Source organism: Plecotus auritus, assembly GCF_963455305.1.
Source record: "Plecotus auritus genome assembly, chromosome: 2".
Lineage (NCBI taxonomy): Eukaryota > Metazoa > Chordata > Mammalia > Chiroptera > Vespertilionidae > Plecotus > Plecotus auritus.
Window position 1 is genome coordinate 222,630,897 of NC_137771.1, and position 20,289 is coordinate 222,651,185.

The 20,289-nt window shown below is 57.0% G+C and overlaps 1 protein-coding gene across 1 annotated transcript in view; it reads left to right on the top strand.

Annotated features, from left to right (window-relative positions):
* PRDM15 (PR/SET domain 15) overlaps positions 1 to 17,602 on the top strand; it is a 37,306-nt gene extending 19,704 nt beyond the window's left edge. Inside the window, exons 12-23 of the mRNA XM_080655191.1 lie at positions 299 to 393; positions 1,420 to 1,551; positions 3,250 to 3,384; positions 4,146 to 4,309; positions 5,081 to 5,160; positions 5,509 to 5,628; positions 5,965 to 6,096; positions 7,707 to 7,790; positions 8,504 to 8,679; positions 11,411 to 11,491; positions 12,988 to 13,197; positions 14,151 to 17,602. Of these exons, the coding sequence (XP_080511317.1) occupies positions 299 to 393; positions 1,420 to 1,551; positions 3,250 to 3,384; positions 4,146 to 4,309; positions 5,081 to 5,160; positions 5,509 to 5,628; positions 5,965 to 6,096; positions 7,707 to 7,790; positions 8,504 to 8,679; positions 11,411 to 11,491; positions 12,988 to 13,197; positions 14,151 to 14,630 (1,889 nt within the window). The 3' untranslated portion in view covers positions 14,631 to 17,602. The remainder of the gene's footprint in view (positions 1 to 298; positions 394 to 1,419; positions 1,552 to 3,249; positions 3,385 to 4,145; positions 4,310 to 5,080; positions 5,161 to 5,508; positions 5,629 to 5,964; positions 6,097 to 7,706; positions 7,791 to 8,503; positions 8,680 to 11,410; positions 11,492 to 12,987; positions 13,198 to 14,150) is intronic.
* Positions 17,603 to 20,289: the final 2,687 nt, after the last annotated feature.

The following is a 20,289-nucleotide window of genomic DNA, read 5'->3' on the forward strand; positions in this document are numbered from 1 at the left end:
CACTGTCACCTTCCACGCTAAAAAGTGGAAAACACTCGCTGCCCTCGTATTTCCAAATGTTTCAGATGCAAGAACCCTGTCCCCACACCCGTGGGCGCTGCAGTCTCTTCTCTCCTGGGAGCCTGTAGGAGCAGCGGTTAGCGCTGACGCTCACATCAGAGCCCAGTGACGCCCCCACTCACTCATAGGTCTCCACACCGTGGGCAGCTGTGCTCCCGTCCTCTAACTGACACTGGGCTGCGGCAGAACTGACCAGTATCACAAATTTACTCTCTCGCTTGGGCGGTGGGCATTCCAGGCGTCAGGCGAGTGAAGAGAGAAGACCTGGAGACCAGCGGGGAAAGCCTGGTCCGCTACAAGAAGGAGCCTTCGGGATGCCCCGTGTGTGGCAAGGTAACGCCCGCGCTGCCCTGTCACCTAAACACACAGCTCATCACTTCCCGCCGTTACGAGTCGGAGCCCTGCCCACTGCCTGTCCGGGGGAAGGTTTGGGGGGACAGGGACTCTCGGGGTGTCCTAAGCTGCAGTGCCCACTCATTCGTGGCCTTGTCGTTGTGATCTTTCGCTGTCGAGCTGTGTCTCCAGTGAGGAAGCTTAGGGATGAGTGTTTCCTCTTTTAGAGCCCTTTTCCGTGTTTGCCACCATCTCCACCTGTGTGCGCCCGTGCGCACGCTCTCACTCTCTCATCAGCATCTCTGAGACGTGTCCTTTGGCAGAGATGAGGCCAGCTCACCGGGGACGTGGGAGGTCCTGGGGGCTTAATTCTGTCTGTTGGTGCTTGTCTCCTCTGTGGCATTTCTGAGTGACAGCACCAGCAACTGCATGGCCACGGATGTTCCTGGCATGTTCCCTGAGTGAGCAAAGCGTGATGCCACCCTTATGAGCAGATCCGTTCAGGGTGTGTCAGGTACTCCTTAGCTTGACGTTAAATGTCCAGCTGTGCACTGCCCATCAGAGCCCCTGGGTGCTGTCAGCCCCTGCAGGAGCCACGGAAGTGGGGTGTTCTTTGTGAATGAGCCCCACGGCCTTGGCTCTCCTCAGACTTGCCTCCCACAACGAGGATGTACAGAGGTCCACTGTGTGCCCAGGGCTAGAGATCGTGTCCCTCTCGGTTGCAGAGCACTTGCTGCAGGAGTCCCAGGGGGGCTTCCAAGGGGGCTCCTCGCCCCCACAAGCTGGGGTTGTCGGGGACATAACCACCGGCCTGGGCTTGGGTAGTTGCTGGGTCTCAGCCACACGCAGTCCCCGTGAGCAGCTGCCAGGTCTGGACAATGGAGAGCGATGGCCGCAGGTGACAGCCAGTGGCAACGTTGCCGGAGTTGTTGACCTTTGCAAGAGGAACCGGAAACTTTATGGTTACGGTTTACGCAGCGAAACCGGTGCTGTGAGCGGCGCCTCCATGTCCGCCTCTTCCCCCAGGTGTTCTCCTGCAGGAGCAACATGAACAAGCACCTGCTGACCCACGGCGACAAGAAGTACACCTGCGAGATCTGCGGCCGCAAGTTCTTCCGTGTGGACGTGCTCAGGGACCACATCCACGTCCACTTCAAGGTGTGCGCCGCGCCGCGCTGTCCCGGTAGCTCACACGGGGCATGGAGGCCTCGGGCCAGCGTCCTGACCACTGGTCAGCTTGGCCACACGCCTCTTGTCCGATGCAGCCTCGTGACTGTTTGCTGGTCTTGGGCAGCCCCACCGCAGGGCTCCAGGCCAGTGCCTCCCGCAGGGTGGACGGGGTGCCGGGGTTTGCTTCCCTTCTCCCTGCCTCGGGGAAAGTGAGGAGTTGGCCGGAGCTGGCTGGGGAGGTGGCGAGGACTTGGGGCCATCGGGGCAGGAGAAGTGCAGATCCAGGGAAAACAGAGATGGAGGTGGTGCTGAGGCCCCGATGAAGCTGGGCGCCCACGCTCGTCACCTGCCCGCCTGCAGCTCAGTGACGGGGCAGTTACCAGCCCCGGGTGCAGGTTGGGATTTCTCTGGGCAGATGCTGGAGAAAGTGGGGGCGAGGCAGGAGTGTGGGGGGCTCCCAGTGCAGGTGCAGAGCCATGTGGACCAAGCTGGGGAGGAAGGAAGGGCCCCAGGAGGGCAAAGAGCCTCAGGGAGAAGGGCTTGGACCTCACGGGACCCTGCCATGTCCCAGCCGGGACCTGCGGGTACTAGTTCTGCCCCCCACCCCCGAGCCCCCACGTCTCTCTGAGCCCTGCCATGGAAAGTGGGTTTCCCTGAGCATTAAATTAGACCCGACAGGTGACGGGCCCGGCGGGTCTGAGTGCCCATGGCCGTGGTCTGTGATCAGGTGCTAGTCCTCCTCGGGCGGTTCTCCTCTGAAAGAGGGGTGGTGCCCCTTCTTTGCTGACAGAAACTAGGGGTTCAGTGTGAGTCGATGTGAGAGTCCACAGTGGAAGAGACGGAACTGCGGCCCTTGTTGAAACCTCGTGCTTCAGCCGAGGGCTCAGAGGGAGGGGCGAGCGAGCTCTCCGAAGGAGCCCGTCCTCTCTGGGTTCTGAGTTTGCTCCCTGGTGAACCGTGGCCCTCGGTGCCATGCGACCTGGCAGCCTCTACCTGAGATGGGCAGTGGCAGGGAAAGTGAACAGCGCCCTCTGCGGCCGCTGGAAGGAGCTGCTGAGACAGGGGGCCGACCACCAAGCGTGGCGAGGCCTCCTCCCCCCCCCAGTGGTGGCTGCTGGCTCCTGCAACGCTGCTCCCTCAGCTCCGGGCGCGCCCCCATGGCGGCCCATCCTGTGTTTCTTGCCTGCGAATGACTGCGGGCGTGATCCTTGCCGTCTTTGGCAGAAAAGTAAATGGAACTTCAGGAACTTCGGGGCCGGCCCGGTCACGTCCCACAGAAGGAGGCCTTAGAGACCACTGACCCCACCCCACTGACAGAAGCCACCGTCGAGGCCAGGGGCGTTAGGTGTTCCCAAGTTCAGGCAGCACCAGGCTCACGCCCAGGCCCACAGGAGGGAGTTTGCTGCTCCCTGCCCACCCCTCAGGGGGGTCGGTGCTACGCATTACAGAATTATTTGAATGTGAGCAGGGGCCCGGTGGGTCTACCATCAGGGCAGTGGGGTGTGCACGTGACCCGAGGGAGAGTGTCTGCGTGGGGCCCACACAGGACGCAGCAGGTGGGAGCCCTGTAGGCGTCCTACCCGCAGAGGCGCTGCCTCTCCACGTGGGTGAGCCTCCTGCTGCCGTGGGTGAGTAGCCGGTCGAGCTTTGCCACGCGTGTTAGAAGTCGGGCTCTGGCTTTCCCAGGACATCGCGCTGATGGATGACCACCAAAGGGAGGAGTTTATTGGCAAGATCGGGATCTCCTCAGAGGAGAACGATGACAATTCTGACGAGAGCGCAGACTCGGAGCCTCACAAGTACAGCTGCAAAAGGTGCCAGGTAACTGGCCGCTCGGAGCAGGGCTGCGGACCCCACAGGCCCAGGCTTGGTGGGCTCAGTCCCGGGAGGTGGCCCACGTGCAGACACAGCTGTCCTGCTGGCTGCCCCCTGTCACTTGGTTCTCGGGGAGGATTCCTGGTCTCACTGCTGTCACACGGACCACCCTCATGGAACCTGTCTCCTTACTGGCCTGTGTATGGCTGTGTGGCTCACCGGGTGGGATCTGGGCCCGCATGAGGGGCCTCCCTCCCCCGCTCGGGCCAGTGGCCCTTCACCACAGCCTGCCCTGTGCGTGGAAGCGGGGCGTGCTCAGAGGGGGTGGTTCTGTGCTCAGGGGGCCCGGGCTCAGCAGCGTGCTGTATGAAGGTGGTCCCTGCACTGGGTCCCCTGCCTGGGAAAGTGCAGTTCACTCCTGTCGAGTGCAGGTGCCCATGTTCTCTGCAAGCACCAGCCCGTGTGCCCATCCTGGTGCCTGCTAGGACCCTTGGGTGTGAGTGAGGTCAGGGAGGTCAGTGGGTGGAGAGGAGGCAGTCGGGCCCCGCTGGTCTGAAGAGGAGCCGGGAGGCCCGGGAGGAGCTGGGGTCCACTTCTCACATCCCCCGCTGCGCAGTTTTGCCAGGGCTGCCCCTGCCCCAGGAGTGCCCTCTTCACCTGCCAGGGTGACGGGCTCTCACCAGCGTCCCTGCCCTGTGGTGCACGGCCGTGCATGCCGAGCTGCAGGGCCGAGCTGGGCGAGTGGTGAGCCGTGTACCTGTCCGCAGCTCACCTTCGGCCGTGGGAAGGAGTACCTGAAGCACATCATGGAGGTGCACAAGGAGAAGGGCTACGGCTGCAGCACCTGCAACCGGCGCTTCGCCCTGAAGGCCACCTACCACGCCCACATGGTCATCCACCGCGAGAACCTGCCCGACCCCAACGTGCAGAAGTGAGGCTCCCGGGCCCGCGGGCCCAGCGCTGGGCGGTGCCTGAGGGAGGTGCCCGAGGGAGGTGCAGAGAAGCGATGCTTGAAGCGGCACGTCCCTCTGCTCTGGGAGCCCCACTGGGTCCTGGGGAAGTACCTGTCCTCCACCGGTCCTGCCTCGGCCCCATCCCCTGCCAGGACTCAGCATGAGCAGCACATGACAGGCCGGGAGCCACCAGAAGCCCTTTCCCCAGTGATCAGGGGCCCTGAAGGCCAGCCCCGCGTCGGGCTGCAGCCGGAATCCGTGCTCTGAGCCTGAGCGAGTGTGGATGGTTATGGCTGCAGTGGCCAGCTCGGGTCGCCAGAACAGTGCGCAGGCCGGAGGCCCCCCGACTGTGAGAGAGACTCTGCCCCAGGCCCCTCCTTGGCTTATACACGGCCCTCATCACCCGTGTCTGCACATGGTCATCCGCTACCTGTGCCTCTGTGTCCACACTTCCCCTTTTCCTAAGGACATCAGTCATACTGGCTCAGGGCTCGTTCCAGAGACCTCATCCTAACCTCATCACTTGTTAAGCCCTGATCTCCAGATACAGTCACATTCTGGGGAACTGGGGGTCAGGGCTGAAACATGGGTTTGAATTGGGGGCCACATGAAGTTCATGACAGCCCTACAGTCTTTGTCTTCTGTCATCTCCATTATACCTGTTGGTCTCACGGTGCCTAGGAAAGGTGTGCCTGCTGCAGGCGGTCCCCCACATGCGGGGCCGCCCTGAGGCTTCCATCTGGTTTCAGGTACATTCACCCCTGCGAGATCTGCGGGCGGATCTTCAACAGCATCGGGAACCTGGAGCGGCATAAACTCATCCACACGGGTAGGTGCTCCTGCCAGGCACAGGCCCCGGGCCGAACGGGGTAGGCTGCCTTCGCTGCGGGCTTCGTGCGCAGAACAGTCGCGCATCGTCCCCCTCAGCGCATTCCTCTGTCCCACTTCTCCTGTCCTGGCCACGGTGTCCGCTCCAGCACGTCCCTACCTCATCACCCGCTCCAGGTCCTCGGAGCCTCCTTGCCAAAGAGCCAGAGGAAGGCTCTGAGGAGGTGGAGGAAGGGGTGGCCCGTGCTTCCGGCTGTGGGGAGGCTGCCTTCCTTCCAGTTACTGCCTTGATGCCTTAACCACGCCTGCGGGTCTTCCAGGATTGACATCGGGGTGCGTTTGTTGGTAGGTGTGAAGAGCCATGCCTGCGAGCAGTGTGGGAAGTCCTTCGCCAGGAAGGACATGCTGAAGGAGCACATGCGCGTGCACGACAACATCCGGGAATACCTGTGCGCCGAGTGCGGGAAAGGTACGGTCGCAGGCACACCCACGTGGCGCTGGAGCCGGGCCTTCAGGGGTGCAGCAGCCTGCCCCCCGTTGGGGGAAGAGCCTTTCGGAGCGGAGCCCTCCTTCCCTTCCCCCTTTCTGCAGTCCCTGACACCTGTGCCTGCCCAAAGGTTGGGGTGTGGGCACCGGAGGGGGGTCAGGGGCATAGGCGTTAGGGGGATCCAGGGCACAAGGATGGCTAGGGGGATCCTGGGCATGGGCAGAGATGGGTCCAGGGCGCGGTTTCTGTAGGGGGGTCCAGGTGCGGGCACGGTGGCGCAGGGGGGCGTGGCGGGCGCCCACCTGCCTCTGTCCGCAGGCATGAAGACTAAGCACGCGCTGCGCCACCACATGAAGCTGCACAAGGGCATCAAGGAGTACGAGTGCAAGGAGTGCCACCGCAAGTTCGCGCAGAAGGTCAACATGCTCAAGCACTACAAGCGGCACATCGGTGAGTCCTGGCCGGGCGCCAGCATGCGGGCAACTGCTGGGCCTCGTGCCGAAACGGCCCGGAAGAGCGCCTCACTGGCTGCTTCTCACTTTCCTTAGCTCCCAACGGGCCGGGGTCCGAGCGAGCTCTGCTCTGGGAGGTGCGGGGAAGCAGCGGGCATCTGGGAGGCACCCCGTCCTCGCAGTGCCCTGGTGCGTGTCACTGCGCATGCGCACAGGAGTCCAGGCGCTGCCAGACTCGCCCGCGGGAGTTTGGCGACACTTGCCCGTTCTGCAGAGCCCTTGCCCTGCTCAGCCATTCCCTGTGGGAATGTGTGCCTAGGAAGGGATCAGGCAGGGTCCCAGAGGTGTGTACAAGCTGACCTCAGATCCTGGGACATCTTCAGTGTCCATCGGCAGGGCGATGGCTCCATTGTGCAGCCATGAAGAAGAACGCAGCCATCCAAAGTGGTGAGATTCGCGGTAGTTTACATAGAGCTCACGGAGGGAAAGCAGCCTCCACGACATCAATGTGAGCCCGCTGTTTGTAAACGTTGACCTGTGGGTCCATGTGGGTGTGTGAGGGGGGTTCAGGTAGACACCAGAACAGAAGGAAGCTTGCCCCTGGTGGAGGGATTTGTCTGAGTCCGACATTCCGGCAGGAGCCTTTCTACCATGGTTCGCTGTCCTCCCTAAAACGGCCTTGGGTCCTGCCACAGCCTGGCCCAGCTTACCTGTGTGCCTCAGCTGTCTGTCCAGGCCGCCATGCAGGTCTGCTTGGCTCCCCATGCACTGGGGTTGTACAGCGTGTGCTGCCCTTGTCTTCCGGGGAAGCTTGCTCGTTATCTGCCTCACCTTCTCTGGGAAGCTTTCTTGTTCCCCCGGGACTGGGTCCCGGCCCGCCTCTAGTGCTGCAATACTGTACCGCTCCACATTGCTGCTCTGCCGTGCCAGCCTCGCGCTCCACCTGCTGCAGCACCCACTGCTAGCGGGCGGTGGCCTCTGCCCCTGCGGCCCCTCCTCCAGCCACGATGGGTCCAGGGCCCTGTGCCTCCTGGGGGCCCTGTATGTACTCACAGGACCCAGCTGGTGGGCCCTTCAGCTCACTTGTCTTGTCCCATTTTGGAGGAACCTTTGTTTCAGAGGCTTTCTCGGGTCCACGTTCTTGCCAGTTTGGGTAGGACGTCTGTCTTGCCCACCCGATGCTTGCTCCCCAGGTTGCAGGCAAGCAGGATGATCGCCCCAGACTGATGGCCTGTGGGGGCACTGGGCTAACGTAACCACCTGTTTCATAGCATGGTGTCTGCCTTCCCTCGTCATGAGCTAATGCAGAATAAGGTCATTGAGTCGGATTCTGCTCATTCGGAATGACTGCAGTGCCATGGGCCCTGGGCTGAAACTGACCTGCAGCCCTTCCTGAGGAGGCACCTTGCGAAGCCACCTGCAGAGGGCAGAGTTTCCAAGCCACAGCTCAGTGCCTGCCAGCAAACGTTTACTCTGTCTCTCCTGGCAACCTGCCTTCCCGCAGCCTCTCCAAGTACCCTCAAGTACCGACCTGTCAGGGACAAGACTCCCGCTGCATGTAGCTAAAGCACTACGAACCTCTGAAGTTAAGTGTGCCTTTTTCTGCAGGGATTAAAGATTTCATGTGTGAATTGTGTGGGAAGACTTTTAGTGAGAGAAACACCATGGAGACCCACAAGCTCATCCACACAGGTAAGCAGGGTACGGCCTGGAGGAGGTGGGGGGGGGGGGGCGGGGGACAGCTGTGTGACCCTGCATTGCAGACTATTTTAGAGTATTGGGTGCCATCCTGCCTCAGTGGTGGCCCATTGCCTCCTAAAAATCAGCCCAGTACAACCTTCAAATATCTATTGAAGTTTCAATTATTGGAGCAATGACGTGGCTCCACGCTCAGCACAGGAGGAGGCCACTGTCCTACTCGCCTCAGGCTGTGCTTGTCCCTTTGGCCTGACCTGGGACGGTCCCAGCAGCACATGCAGAGGGTGAAGCGGCCTCCTGCCTATCCTGCAGGCTATGGGACAGCCTCGCTCATGACCTGTGCTTGTCTTTTCCTCTCTCTGTGTGTGTGTGTGTCTGTGTGTGTGTGCATGTGTGTCTGTGTGTGTCTGTGTGTGCATGTGTGTCTGTGTGTGTGTCTCTTTGTGTGTCTGTGTGTCTGTGTGTGCATGTGTGTCTGTGTGTGTCTGTGTGTGTCTGTGTGTGTGTGCGTGTGTGTCTGTGTGTGTGTCTGTGTGTGTCTGTGTGTCTCTGTGTGTCTGTGTGTGTGCGCGTATGTGTGTCTGTGTGTGTGTCTCTGTGTGTCTGTGTGCGCGTATGTGTGTCTGTGTGTGCATCTTTGTGTGTCTGTGTGTGTGTGCCTATGTGCCTGTGTGTGCCTGTGTGTGTGTGTGTGTGTGTGTGTGTAGTGGGCAAGCAGTGGACCTGCTCCGTGTGTGACAAGAAATACGTCACCGAGTACATGCTGCAGAAGCACGTGCAGCTCACGCATGACAAGGTCGAGGCACAGAGCTGCCAGCTGTGCGGGACCAAGGTGTCCACCAGGGCCTCCATGAGCAGACACATGCGACGCAAGCACCCAGAGGTGAGCACCCTCCTCCCTGCCCCCACCCCCACCCCCACCGGCCTGGTCCCTCTGCCCTCTGCCTGGTGTGAGCTGCTTTGGACGGAAGATCCCACCACCCTGGCTCATGGGTCTGTCTCCCTTTGCAGACCCGGAATTCCTCGAGGCCGGGCCTGGGTCTTAGGTTCCCTCTGCATCGCACCTGCATGTGGGAGGGCGGCCCTGAATGAACAGAGGGAAGAGCCTTGCTTGTTATTTGCTAAGGTTCCAGCTTCATTTTCACTGGAACTACCGGAAGGTGAAAGGAGAAGCCTGCCCCTGCCCCAGTCTTTCCTTTGAGTGGCTAAGAAAACGTGCAGAGCGGGGAGTGTCCAGGTGGTGTTGGGGGCGGTCACAGGGTGGCTTTGAGGACCCAGAGGGCGAACTTGTGGAAGCCAGAAGACTGGCTCATCTGGAAGCCGGTTCTAGAGGAAGGTCCAGGGCATTAATAACTCACTGCGCTTTAAAAAGAAGCTAACTGGAAAACAAACCTGGAAGGAAATGCAGGCAACCAGCTCAGATCACCAGAGGGAAGGCTCTAGGGATGCTGTCGTGCACGTGCATGTGCTCCGTCAGCATGTCCTTCCTGGCGAAGGACTTCCCACACAGGCGCTAGGGGGATCCGGGGCACAAGGATGGTTAGGGGGGTCCTGGGCCTTAGAGTCTAAGCAGAAGAGCAGCGAAAGGTGTCACGAGCAAACACCTCAGCTTTGGCTACGTAAGCCACGTGACACTTAGAAGTGACGGAGTTAATGAGCGAGCAAGCTGGAAATTGCGTGTGCGCTATGACCGCCGTTCACAGACACCGACTTGACTGTAGAGAAATAAGCATTCAGCGTGTGCGTGAGAGGCAGTTCGGAAAGGACCTGCCTCTGGTTAAAGAACAGGAAACGGCACTCCCCTTCACTGACTCCCAGGGACGCAGGTGCTAACGTGGCAGGTGCCACCCTCCCTCCACGAGAGAGCCCGGAGGGTTTTAGGTTCAGAGGGACCATGCCGGCTGGCTGGTGCGGCCCTGCCGTGGCTGTCCCGTGGAAGGCAGCAGGGCGGTGTCTCCGGTGCTTCAGGAATGATGCTTCGGACACCTCCATGCCAAGCCAGAGGAATGGGTTACATTGGTGATGGATTAGCAATGTGCTTGGCTCTATAAACAGAGTTCTACATAAAACTGTGAGAAGGCAGGATGCGCTGTGTGAGTAATACAGCACACGTCCAACGCGCTGTGCGTGTGTCTGCAATACTCGCCCTTGTCGTGTAAAGGAGACAGGTGAGAAGAGAGAGGAAGGACGCAGGACACAGTGGTTTTCTCCTGGGGGTGAAGTTAGGGTCATTTCTCTATGTGCTTCTCCCCCCCCTTTTTTTTTTATAGCAAAGGTGGGGATTTATTGGAGAGCAAGTACAGACTCCCATGTAGGGTGAGGGAAAGAGTCCCACAGAATGGACTCCCACATGGGGCGGGGGGGGAAGGCCCCACTCTGTTTCTCCATTTTTAATTATTTCCTTTAATGAACGTAAATTACCTTTGCTGTTGTAAGAGCACAGTCGGCCTCACTGTGGGGAGGATACATCATCGTCTCCCCGGGAGCCTCGCCATGTCCTCGGCAGCCCGGGGCCCTCCAGCAGTGCCGGGGTCACCAGCAGTGCCGGGTCACCAGCAGTGCCGGGGTCACCAGCAGTGCCGGGTCACCAGCAGTGCGGGGCCACCAGCAGTGCCGGGGCCACCAGCAGTGCCGGGGCCCACCAGCAGTGCCGGGGCCCACCAGCAGTGCGGGGTCACCAGCAGTGCCGGGGCCACCAGCAGTGCCGGGGCCCACCAGCAGTGCCGGGGCCCACCAGCAGTGCCGGGTCACCAGCAGTGCCGGGGCCCACCAGCAGTGCCGGGGCCCACCAGCAGTGCCGGGGCCCACCAGCAGTGCCGGGTCACCAGCAGTGCCGGGGCCCACCAGCAGTGCCGGCCCACCAGCAGTGCCGGGGCCCACAAGCAGTGCCGGGTCACCAGCAGTGCCGGGTCACCAGCTGTTTGGATGAGGAACACTTACAGACAGACTTCTGCAGTTTCCCTGATCTTGTAGTTTTTCTACAGCGAATTCCCGTTCTTCGTAACTCTCCTGCCTTTCACCTTTTTGGAGTGTTGGTTCCCTCTCTGCATGCGTGTTCCATTGTCTCACTTCTGATTTGATTCGCTTAAGTAACCACAGTCCAGGGGCAACCGGCAGAGACAGGTTCATGGTCGAGGACCCCACAGCTGGTGGAAGGGACGTGTGGGCCCGGGAGGGCGTGAACTCGGCGTGGGGGCTGCAGTCAGGGCCAGGCAGTGTGGCTCATGGAGAGAAGGTGGGGGCGGAGGTACCCAGCTTGGGCAAGTTAAAAAGTAATGTTTAAGGTATAAATGTCTCGTTTTTGGTAATTCCTTATGGGACATGAATATGAAATAAGATTCACTGAAACTTCGCTTGCTGAAAGCACATTAGTAGACAAAAAAGGGAGGAAAGACAGTGTCCCCCTCAGACATGGGTGACAGGGTCAGGGGGGGCACCCTCCACGTGCAAGTTCATTGCAGACACGGGAGGTGAGGGCACCTGGCGTGAGGGGAGGACAGGAGTGGGTGGGATTCTGGAAGCAGGCTTCCAAGGTCAGTCCTGATGGACACATGGACGATGCCCATGACGGAGTAAGGAGAGCCATCCCGCTCACTGCCCCGGCTCTCCTGCAGGTGCTGGCCGTGAGGATCGACGACCTGGACCACCTGCCGGAGACCACCACCATTGACGCCTCCTCCATCGGCATCGTGCAGGTGAGCACAGAGCGGCCCTGCGGGGCGGGCGTGGCATGGGGACTCCCAGATACGCAGACACCCTCGGAGTGGGGCCTCCAGAACCCAGGCAGGTGTCGGGAGCACTTTGGGAAGCCCCGTAGTCCGTGCTTTGTGTCTCACCTTCGTTTCATGCTTCATCTTTTTGGTCAGTCTTCTCTCCAAGAGCCTTTTAGTTTCTGTAAGTTTCTAGAACTTTAAGGAGTCACTGATGTGACGTGGAGGCTGGTAGGTGTGAAATCTCAGGGTGGAGGGCAGACTGGAGACCCAGGCAGGTTGATGTTGCAGCTCACGTCTGAAGGCCAATGGAGGCAGAACTCCCTTTGCCTCCAGGGCCCGCAGTCTTTTCTCCCAGCGCCTTCACCTGGTTGGATGAGGCCCACCCACAACAGAGGGCAGTCTGCTTTCCTCAGTGTCCGCTGATTTAATGTTGATGTCGTCTAAAGAATACCTTCACAGCAACATCTGGACCGTGTTTGACCAAACAGTCGGCCCCCTACCCCAGCCAAGTTGGCACTTAACATTAACCATCACTGATAGTTCCCAGGAAAACTTAGCATAATTAGGTTATATAGGAAAATTCACTTTCCATGTATTAGATGAACCCACTTTTTAAAGGAGTTTTTAGGCAATGCCTTCATAAAAATTTCTTGTATTATAAAGAGAACATGATACACTCTGAGCTATTTTAAAGTCATATTTCTACCTCTTTTTTTTGAAATGGTGTTTTGAGCACAGTGCTCAGGTGCCAGGCTGGACTGAGTGAGTGTGAGAATGCCTGTAGTGCCCCCAAGCCTTCCCCCCTCCCCCCCGCCCCCCGGTGAGGGCAGTCCCACGTGACCATGCCTGGCAGGTTTCTTCTGGGTCTCTCTGCCACTGGACCGGACCAAGTCTCATGGGATGGCCCGAGGTCCGGGAGGGTGGAGGACCGGAGTGGAGTTCCTGGCTGGACGCCCCTGCCCAGGGGCCTCAGCGACTGGCCGTGGGGCACCATCTCCCAGAAAAGCGTGTGGGGCACCATCTGGGTCGCTGTGATGGCTGGGCCTGTTTGCTGTCCCCCGAGGAGATGACCGACTTGTTCCTGTGGTCAAACCCGTTTTGATCCAAGGCATTCTGGGGGTGAGAACCTGATGTGGAAACATTTGTAGCCTCAGGCCCAGCTCATCAGGACTGAAACAGTGGCTTACAAATTTTTGTTTTTTATATTTTTGTTTGTATTTCATCCCAAAATGTAGCTTTTTAAAATGTGACTTATATGTCATTTCCTCCACTTAACAAAAATCCCTGGAACTTGCCTCGATCTTTAGAAATGCAAGTGATCAGACAGACTCTGGCCACTGTGTTTCCTGCGGCAGCTGGAGGCCCGAGAGCCTCAGCGCTGACCCTGCATGTGTCCCTGGATGTGTCCCTGGACCACGCTGGCCACCTGGGCTCACGACCCATTGGCCTGCGAGTTGCTGAAACTTCTTTTCCTGCAGCCGGAGCTGAGTCTGGAGCAGGAAGATTTGGCAGAAGGGAAGCCCGTGAAAGCCGCCAGGAGAAGCCACAAGAGGAAGCAGAAGCCGGAGGAGGAGGCAGGGGCACCGGTGCCAGAGGACGCAGCCTTCAGCGAGTACTCGGAGAAGGAGCCCGCGTTCACGGGCGGCGTGGGCGACGAGACCGACTCCGCCGTGCAGAGCATCCAGCAGGTGGCTGCTTCCTGTGCTGGAGCTGGGGCCCAGTCACTGTGCGGGGGGCAGCTGCCCTGGGCGCCAGCGGGGGGGATTGAGGCGGGTGCGGGTCCACACGTACCCGCTCCCCTCCCTGTCTGTCATGCCTGTGGGGGCCGTTTTTCACCTAAGCACTCTCCCGCCGAAGCGCTTCCCAGTGTAGACCGAGAAATCACACTTGTCATGCATGGTGAGTGGCAGCAGGACACTCTGGATGTAAGGAGAGCCGCTCCCCTGGTCGGGCATCAGGAGGGTCTAAGAGTGTCTCTTCATTGTGGAAATGGCCCAGTGCACCTGCCGCCCAGTCAGGGAGAGTGGACCCTGCAAACCGAAGGAGCCGCCCTGAGGGGGTTGGAGGACGGGAGGACGCAGGTGGCCAGCCAGTCTGCTGCCTGAAATAGAATCTTCCCCTTTGCTCATCCTCCACCCCTTGGGTTTGAGGCCCCCAAATCTCTCGTCAGTGTGTGTGGTGCTGCGTGCACACGTTTACTTGGTCTTCCATCCCTGTGCACCAGACAGAAAGCTGCTGTCTTGTTATCTATTAGCTGTTGCTCCTGCAGACTTGTTCGCTGCCCTGTTAGCTTCCTGGTCGGGCTTTTCACTGACCACCACCACGGCCCTTTAGAGGGCGAATGTACACTGACCTGTCTTTCTCGTTATTACTTTCCTCCATTGTTTTCTAGCCCGTGGAATCATTTGCTTCTCAGTTCCACCTAATGGCCTCTGTGCTTATGTCTGTGTCTTTTTTCTCCTTTTCACCAGAGTTATTGTTTCAGGACAAAATTAACTTGATTTCATCTTTCACCCGAAGATGCTTCGCTCTCTCCTTCGGGCTGTGCTTATCCCAGCGTGATGAGCCCGCCTCTGTCACGTGCAGAGGGAACCTGCCTTCTCCCTGTTCAGGAACTCACTGCTTATGTTGGCTCTTCCAGGTGGTGGTGACGCTGGGGGACCCGAACGTGACCACTCCATCGAGCTCGGTTGGCTTAACCAACATCACCGTGACGCCCATCACCACGGCAGCCGGGACTCAGTTTACCAACCTCCAGCCGGTGGCCGTTGGGCACCTAACCACCCCGGAACGTCAGCTGCAGCTGGACAACTCGATCCTGACCGTGACCTTTGACACCGTCAGTGGCTCCGCCATGTTGCACAACCGCCAGAACGACATCCAGCTGCACCCTCAGCCGGAAACCTCGAACCCGCAGTCCGTGGCCCACTTCATCAACCTGACCACGCTGGTCAACTCCATCACGCCCCTGGGAAACCAGCTCAGTGACCAGCACCCGCTCACGTGGCGGGCCGTGCCCCAAACTGACGTGCTGCCGGCCCCGCAGCCGCAGGCCGCCCCTCCGCCGGCGGCGCAGCCCCAGGTGCCGGCCGAGCAGCAGCAGCAGATGTACAGCTACTGAGGCGCCTGGCGGAGGACTTGCAAGGGGAACCTCAGAGAGGCTGCCTGGTGTATTGTTGAGATTTGTTTGCTGGATACCAAACAGAAAAAAGAATCATCCGTTGCAATGCAAGTAAGGTTGACTTAGCTTTTGCAGAATTGTCTCCAAATCCCCCAGCAACCATCATGGTCCACCAGCTTGGCTGCAGCAGGTGGCCGTAGACCCAAGCAGGTTGCAGGCGCTGCCTTAGCCGGGCAGCCAGTTGGGCTGTGGCCACGCCCCCAGCCTTCCCCAGCAAAAGGGGGTCCGGTGGACACGGCTCCAGAAAGCAACCCTTCGAGAGAAGCAGGATCCCAGGAGGCAGCCCCATGTTATTAGGAGCATAAGTGGTCTGTTTTATTTGTCCTCTGGAACTCAGTTACTGTGTCAAAACGTGGACAGTCCCACGGGTGGCAACAAGCTGCAGTGACACGCAGCTCTCTCCTTGCTTCTGGATAGTTTTTGCGAGTGAGCAGGTAGAAGTTAAGGTAACACTGAGTCTCTACTTTGGAATCTGAGTTGAGGCGAATTTGTTTCACGACTTCAGGCTGAAACCATGTGTGAGAAGATGGTTGTGCGAGCACGGGGCCTCCTCTGGCTTCAGGGTCATCCCGGGCAGGGGTCATGAGGTCACTGACTCAGGCATAAAGGCCTCTTCATAATTTAATTGATTTTTAGGATCATTTTTTCTTTTTTACTTTATTTCAAGCATATTGTATGTATTCAAGACTCCATTGTGGCCATGTTTTTCTGTTTTTATTTTAACATGCTGGAGTCACTTGCACTGTAGGACGGTTGGTCCATGTCCAGCCTACACAGCTGCCCCAGGGCAAAGGGGCACACCGTTGTGGGCAACAAGGAAGCCTCATGCTGCCCCTGCTGGGGGCACCTGTGGGTATCCTGCCACCACATGTATTTATCATGACTGAGGCTCAGCCAAAGCCCCCTGAACTGGAGAACAGGGGAGAAATTCATGTGTTTTCTTCTGTTTAAACTTTAATTCCAAAGGTTGATGTGGTTCAAGATGAATTTTCTATACAAATGTGGAATAAGCTTGGAAAGCATGGGTTTTTCTAAAACACAGTGATACTGCTGTTTCCTGCCGGGCAGTAAGGAAAGCAGAGGTTAGTTCAGCAGGAGAGCCACTAATGCACCCACGAACGTGCTGATTAGCAACCCGGTCTGCTTTCCGGGACACGCCCTGCGTCCGTGCACCCATCCAGGTGGTGGGGCGAGGCTGAGGCCCACCAGCAGCCCACCCTCCTGCCTCTCAGCCAGCGAAACAGAACGAAGTTTGATTTTTACTCTCCTGATATTTTTAACGCTGTCCAAAATGAAAAGATAAATTTGCCTTATTTGTCCTTGCTCACTCTGTCCCAGACCCTGTATGATTTGGGAGACCCTCGTGAAGAAAGACTGCATAGGAGTGGGCAGTGGCTAAATGATATTGCCAGTGAGGCTGAGGACGATTTGTCGCGCAAAATGAATTTTCTCAGCACTTCACTTTGTTCCGAGTGGCGAGATTCTGAGGACAGGGCTAGCGTTTGTTTTGTGCAATACACGCCTTCACGAACTGAGGGGACTCCTCACCCAGGCGGCGGGGAAGGCCTGCAGAGTCCCCCTCCTCCAACAGCTCATTCAGACACTCCCAGCTCTCGCCTCGGGTGGTTGAAGTAATTGTGGGAGATAGTTTGACTTTTTAATTTATGATAATTATTTTTATGTTATTTATGTATATAACTACCTGCTTTTTACATAATAGTTTCATCAAAGGAATCTGGACGAGGGGTGATAGATTTTCTAAAATATTGCCTCCGTTCTCCAAATGTAAGGGGTCCAGGTACCCACGGAATTGCCCAGAATGCCAGGGTTCCTAAGAGATTTTTTAAGAATCACCGACACACTGACAATTCCTTTTTGCATTTGCAGAATATAAAGGGCAAATGACCAAGTAAAAAAAAAAAAAAACAACAGACATGATCAAACATCTGCTAGCATTTCCCGTTTATTCCTCTTCCTCGTGACGCAAAGGCCTTTTAAATCACAGTTTTATTTTTTTAAAGAAGTTGTGTTTGTGCCTAGAGTAAGAATGCACCGGATGTTCTTAAAGAGCCTAACGTAGGTTGTGTGGCCTGGTGTCCTACCGCTGTTCGTTTAAATAACGGGCGAATAATAACACTTCTTGTTATAGTAAGTGAGAACTCCAAATAAAAATGACATGGAGTGCTGAGTTTCCTGTGGATGGATTTGGTATTCATAGGGTTGCTGTCTGAGGGGAATGGGTTCAGGTGTCTTAAGACAGTTCGTTGCTCTGCGTGCATGTGGAAAAGGCTGGGGAGCTAGGACCCCAAGCTCTGCTCAGCCCCGCATCACTGACTGTAGGTGGTTCTGCGCCTGTGTCACTGTTCACCGGTGGGAATGTTTCATTCTTTAACCGATCCCAGTTGCACAGCTGTAGCCATAAAAGCAAATTAGCTCCAGCCTTCGTGGCCACCAGGCTCTGTGAATCCATCTCGGTTGTTCTAAATGAATAAATCATGAGAATTTATTTGGGGCCTCTGGATTTGTAACGTTGTGTCATTCTGGGCCACAAGACGGCGCGAACCTTGGGGAGTTGGACCCCCAATTCAGACACCTGACTTCCGAGCTCGGCGGCAGGAAGGGACTGAGCCTCTGGATCGGCTGTCCCCTGGGACGTGTTCTCTGCCGGTACCACCTCTGTGTCCTACAGGAAACCGCTTTGGAGAATCCGGGCGTGGGAGTCAGATTCACGGACTGCACGCGTGTTTCCCCAGCTCCCATGTCCAAAGGTGTAAGGCCCGTGCTTCCCACCTGGAGGCGCTGTCGGGACGTTGCCTTTGGTTTTGAAGCTCACTAAGACTGTTCGGAGAAGTTAGTGTGTTTTGTGTCCCATCAGTTTGTTTAATGAACAATAAAAGGTGCTGTGACCTGTGTTTTCCATCGCTGGCCCTCGCTCAAACCGCCTGTTCCAAGTAGGTGACGCATTTGACATGTTTGGAGAACAGTTGTTTTCCTGCTGCCGACGACAGTTTGATTGCTCTGCAGCCTGGAACCGTAAAATGTTTGGATTACTTGAAATGTTCTGTGAGGTCTCACAGGCTTTCCCAGGGGTTAAAAAAGGTCAACAAAGAAGGTGCAGGTAGCATTTCTTGCAAAGCTTAGATTAGAGAGCAGACACAAAAAAGGATGAGGAGCCAGAGGGGAAAGCTTCCTCCAGGCATTTTTTGGGCTGGTAGTCTGGAACATTCCCTCAATGGTCAAATATTAAATGACATATCCGCTCTGGCTGGTGTGATTCAGGGGTTAGAGCATCGACCTGCACATCACACATCAATGTTTCTCTTTTTCTCCCCCCTCCCTTCCTTCCATTCTATTCTCTCTAAAAATCAATGGAAAGAATATCCTTGGATGAGGATTAAAAATTACATATTGCGATTTGAGGGATGGTCATCGTAAAGTTATGCACCACCTGACATGTCATCCGGTCTCCTAAGGATTTGAACTCTGAAATGTCTTACACACTTGAGTCATGTATTTGATAGCATCAGGTAGCAGTTCATTTGGCCAGTGAAGGGTTCATTCTTTTAACAGTCAGCAAATTCTGAGCACCTTCTTGTTTGCGCCAGGCCTGCAGGTCCTGCACACGGTCGACTTCTCAGAGCATCCCTGGGCAGTGGCGGTGGGTGCTGTTCATCACTCTTGGTTCGTCCATACCCTGTGCTTCTTGGTGAAGTCAGATTACCACGTGGTGTTTGGCTCCACTAACAGCGATGGGACATAACCACCTGCAAACAGTCCTTTCACTGCATTAAAAACAGATGCCGGGCCCAGCCATCATGGCTCAGAGGTTGAGCGTCGACCTATGAATTAGGAGGTCACGGTTCGATTCCTGATCAGGCCACATGCCTGGGTTGTAGGCTCAATCCCCACTGTGGGGCGTGCAGGAGGCAGATGATCAATGATACTCTCTCATCATTGATGTTTCTATCTCTCCCTCTCCCTCTCTGAAATCAATAAAAAAGATTAAAAACACACACAAACAGATGCTGGCGGAAAGGGGGAGATGGCTGGGCCACTGGCTGCCTCCTCCTCAGTTTTTATTCTCGCTTGAGTGCATCAGCATCAAGGGGTCCTTGCTTTGCAGTGGCAGGACCGGATGGTCATACTTGCGTGGTGATGCAGTCAGCACAGTTACCAGACATGGCCCTGAGCTGCCTGGACACAGCTGGCTTACCAGCCCTCCCACCTGCGCCCTGCTCCCCACAGAGCTGAGGCTCCCCCTCCTGGGGCCCCACCGTCCCAGGTGCAGGCGCTGGCCGTCCCAGAGGCACCTGACGCGTGGCACTCCACACCCACGCCGCCTCGGAGCTGCGCAGCCCACTCTCTCCCCATCGGTAGGTCTGCTTCCCACAGTTGCTCCAGAAAAAGGGAGACCCCCAGGGGCAGGTGTCTTTCCAATGGGGCCTGGACCCGCCTGTGCCTTCACAGAGAGCCTGGCCCAGCACACTTCCCCAGGGAGAGGGACGATGGAGGACCTGGGATTTCGCTGAACTCGGCCTGTTCCATGCAGAGGACCCAGCTCCTCAGGAATGCCAGTGCGTTGTCCCCTTGCATGGCAGCTGGAGCGTGGCCTGAGCCAGAGTTGCACCCACAAAGGTAGGACCTTTGGGAGGTGGTCAGGCCGTGAGGGTGGCCCTCAGGAGTGGATCATTGTTCTCTGGAAGAGACCCCAGAGCGCCCCCTGCCCTCCCCCCATGAGGGGACAGCGAGAAGGCACATCTGTGAACCAGGAGTGGGCCCTCACCAGACACCAAATCTGCCAGCACCTTGACCTTGGACTTCCAGCCTCCAGAGCTGTGACAGGTACATTTCTGGGGTTTTTATATGCTACCCAGTCTGTGGTATTCTGTTACAGCAACCGAGGGACAATGTGTGTGTGTGGGGGGTGCGTGTGTGTGTGTGTGTACGTGTGTGTACGTGTGTGTGTGTTAAATGCTATACAAGTTCATCACTTGTGGTTTGTGTATCTATCACTGTCAGTATACCAAGTATGTTTTTTTTAAGATTGGCTTTTTAAAAATATATATACTTTTTATTGATTTCAGAGCGGAAGGGAGAGGGAGAGAGTTAGAAACATCAATGATGAGAGGAAATAATTGACCGGCTGCCTCCCGCACGCCCCCTACTGGGGATCAAGAAGATTGGCTGTTTTTCACTGCATCACACCCTTGAGAGCTACCCAAGTGGTTTGTTCCCTTTTGCTGCTGCGTCTGTTGTGTGGATATACACCGTTTGTGTAACCCACCCCGCACGGAAGGACTTTCTGAGTTGTTTCCAGGTTGGGGCTCTGAAGATAGAAGGTGCTGTGAACACTGGCGTGTTCATAGTTTTGTGTGCATACATTTGCATTTCTGTAGCATGATACCCAGGCTGTAAGGTGGGTGCATGGACTTACCTGGGGAATGGCTGTGGGACTGCCTGCGAGCCAACGCCACGTCGTTTCAAGTGTGGCTGTATTGGCCGGGGAGCTGGTGTTCTAGGTGCACGGGTGGTAAGGATCACGTGTGCTGTATCCTAAGAGCAAAACCTAAAATCTGAGATCGTGGTTTTGGGAAATGAG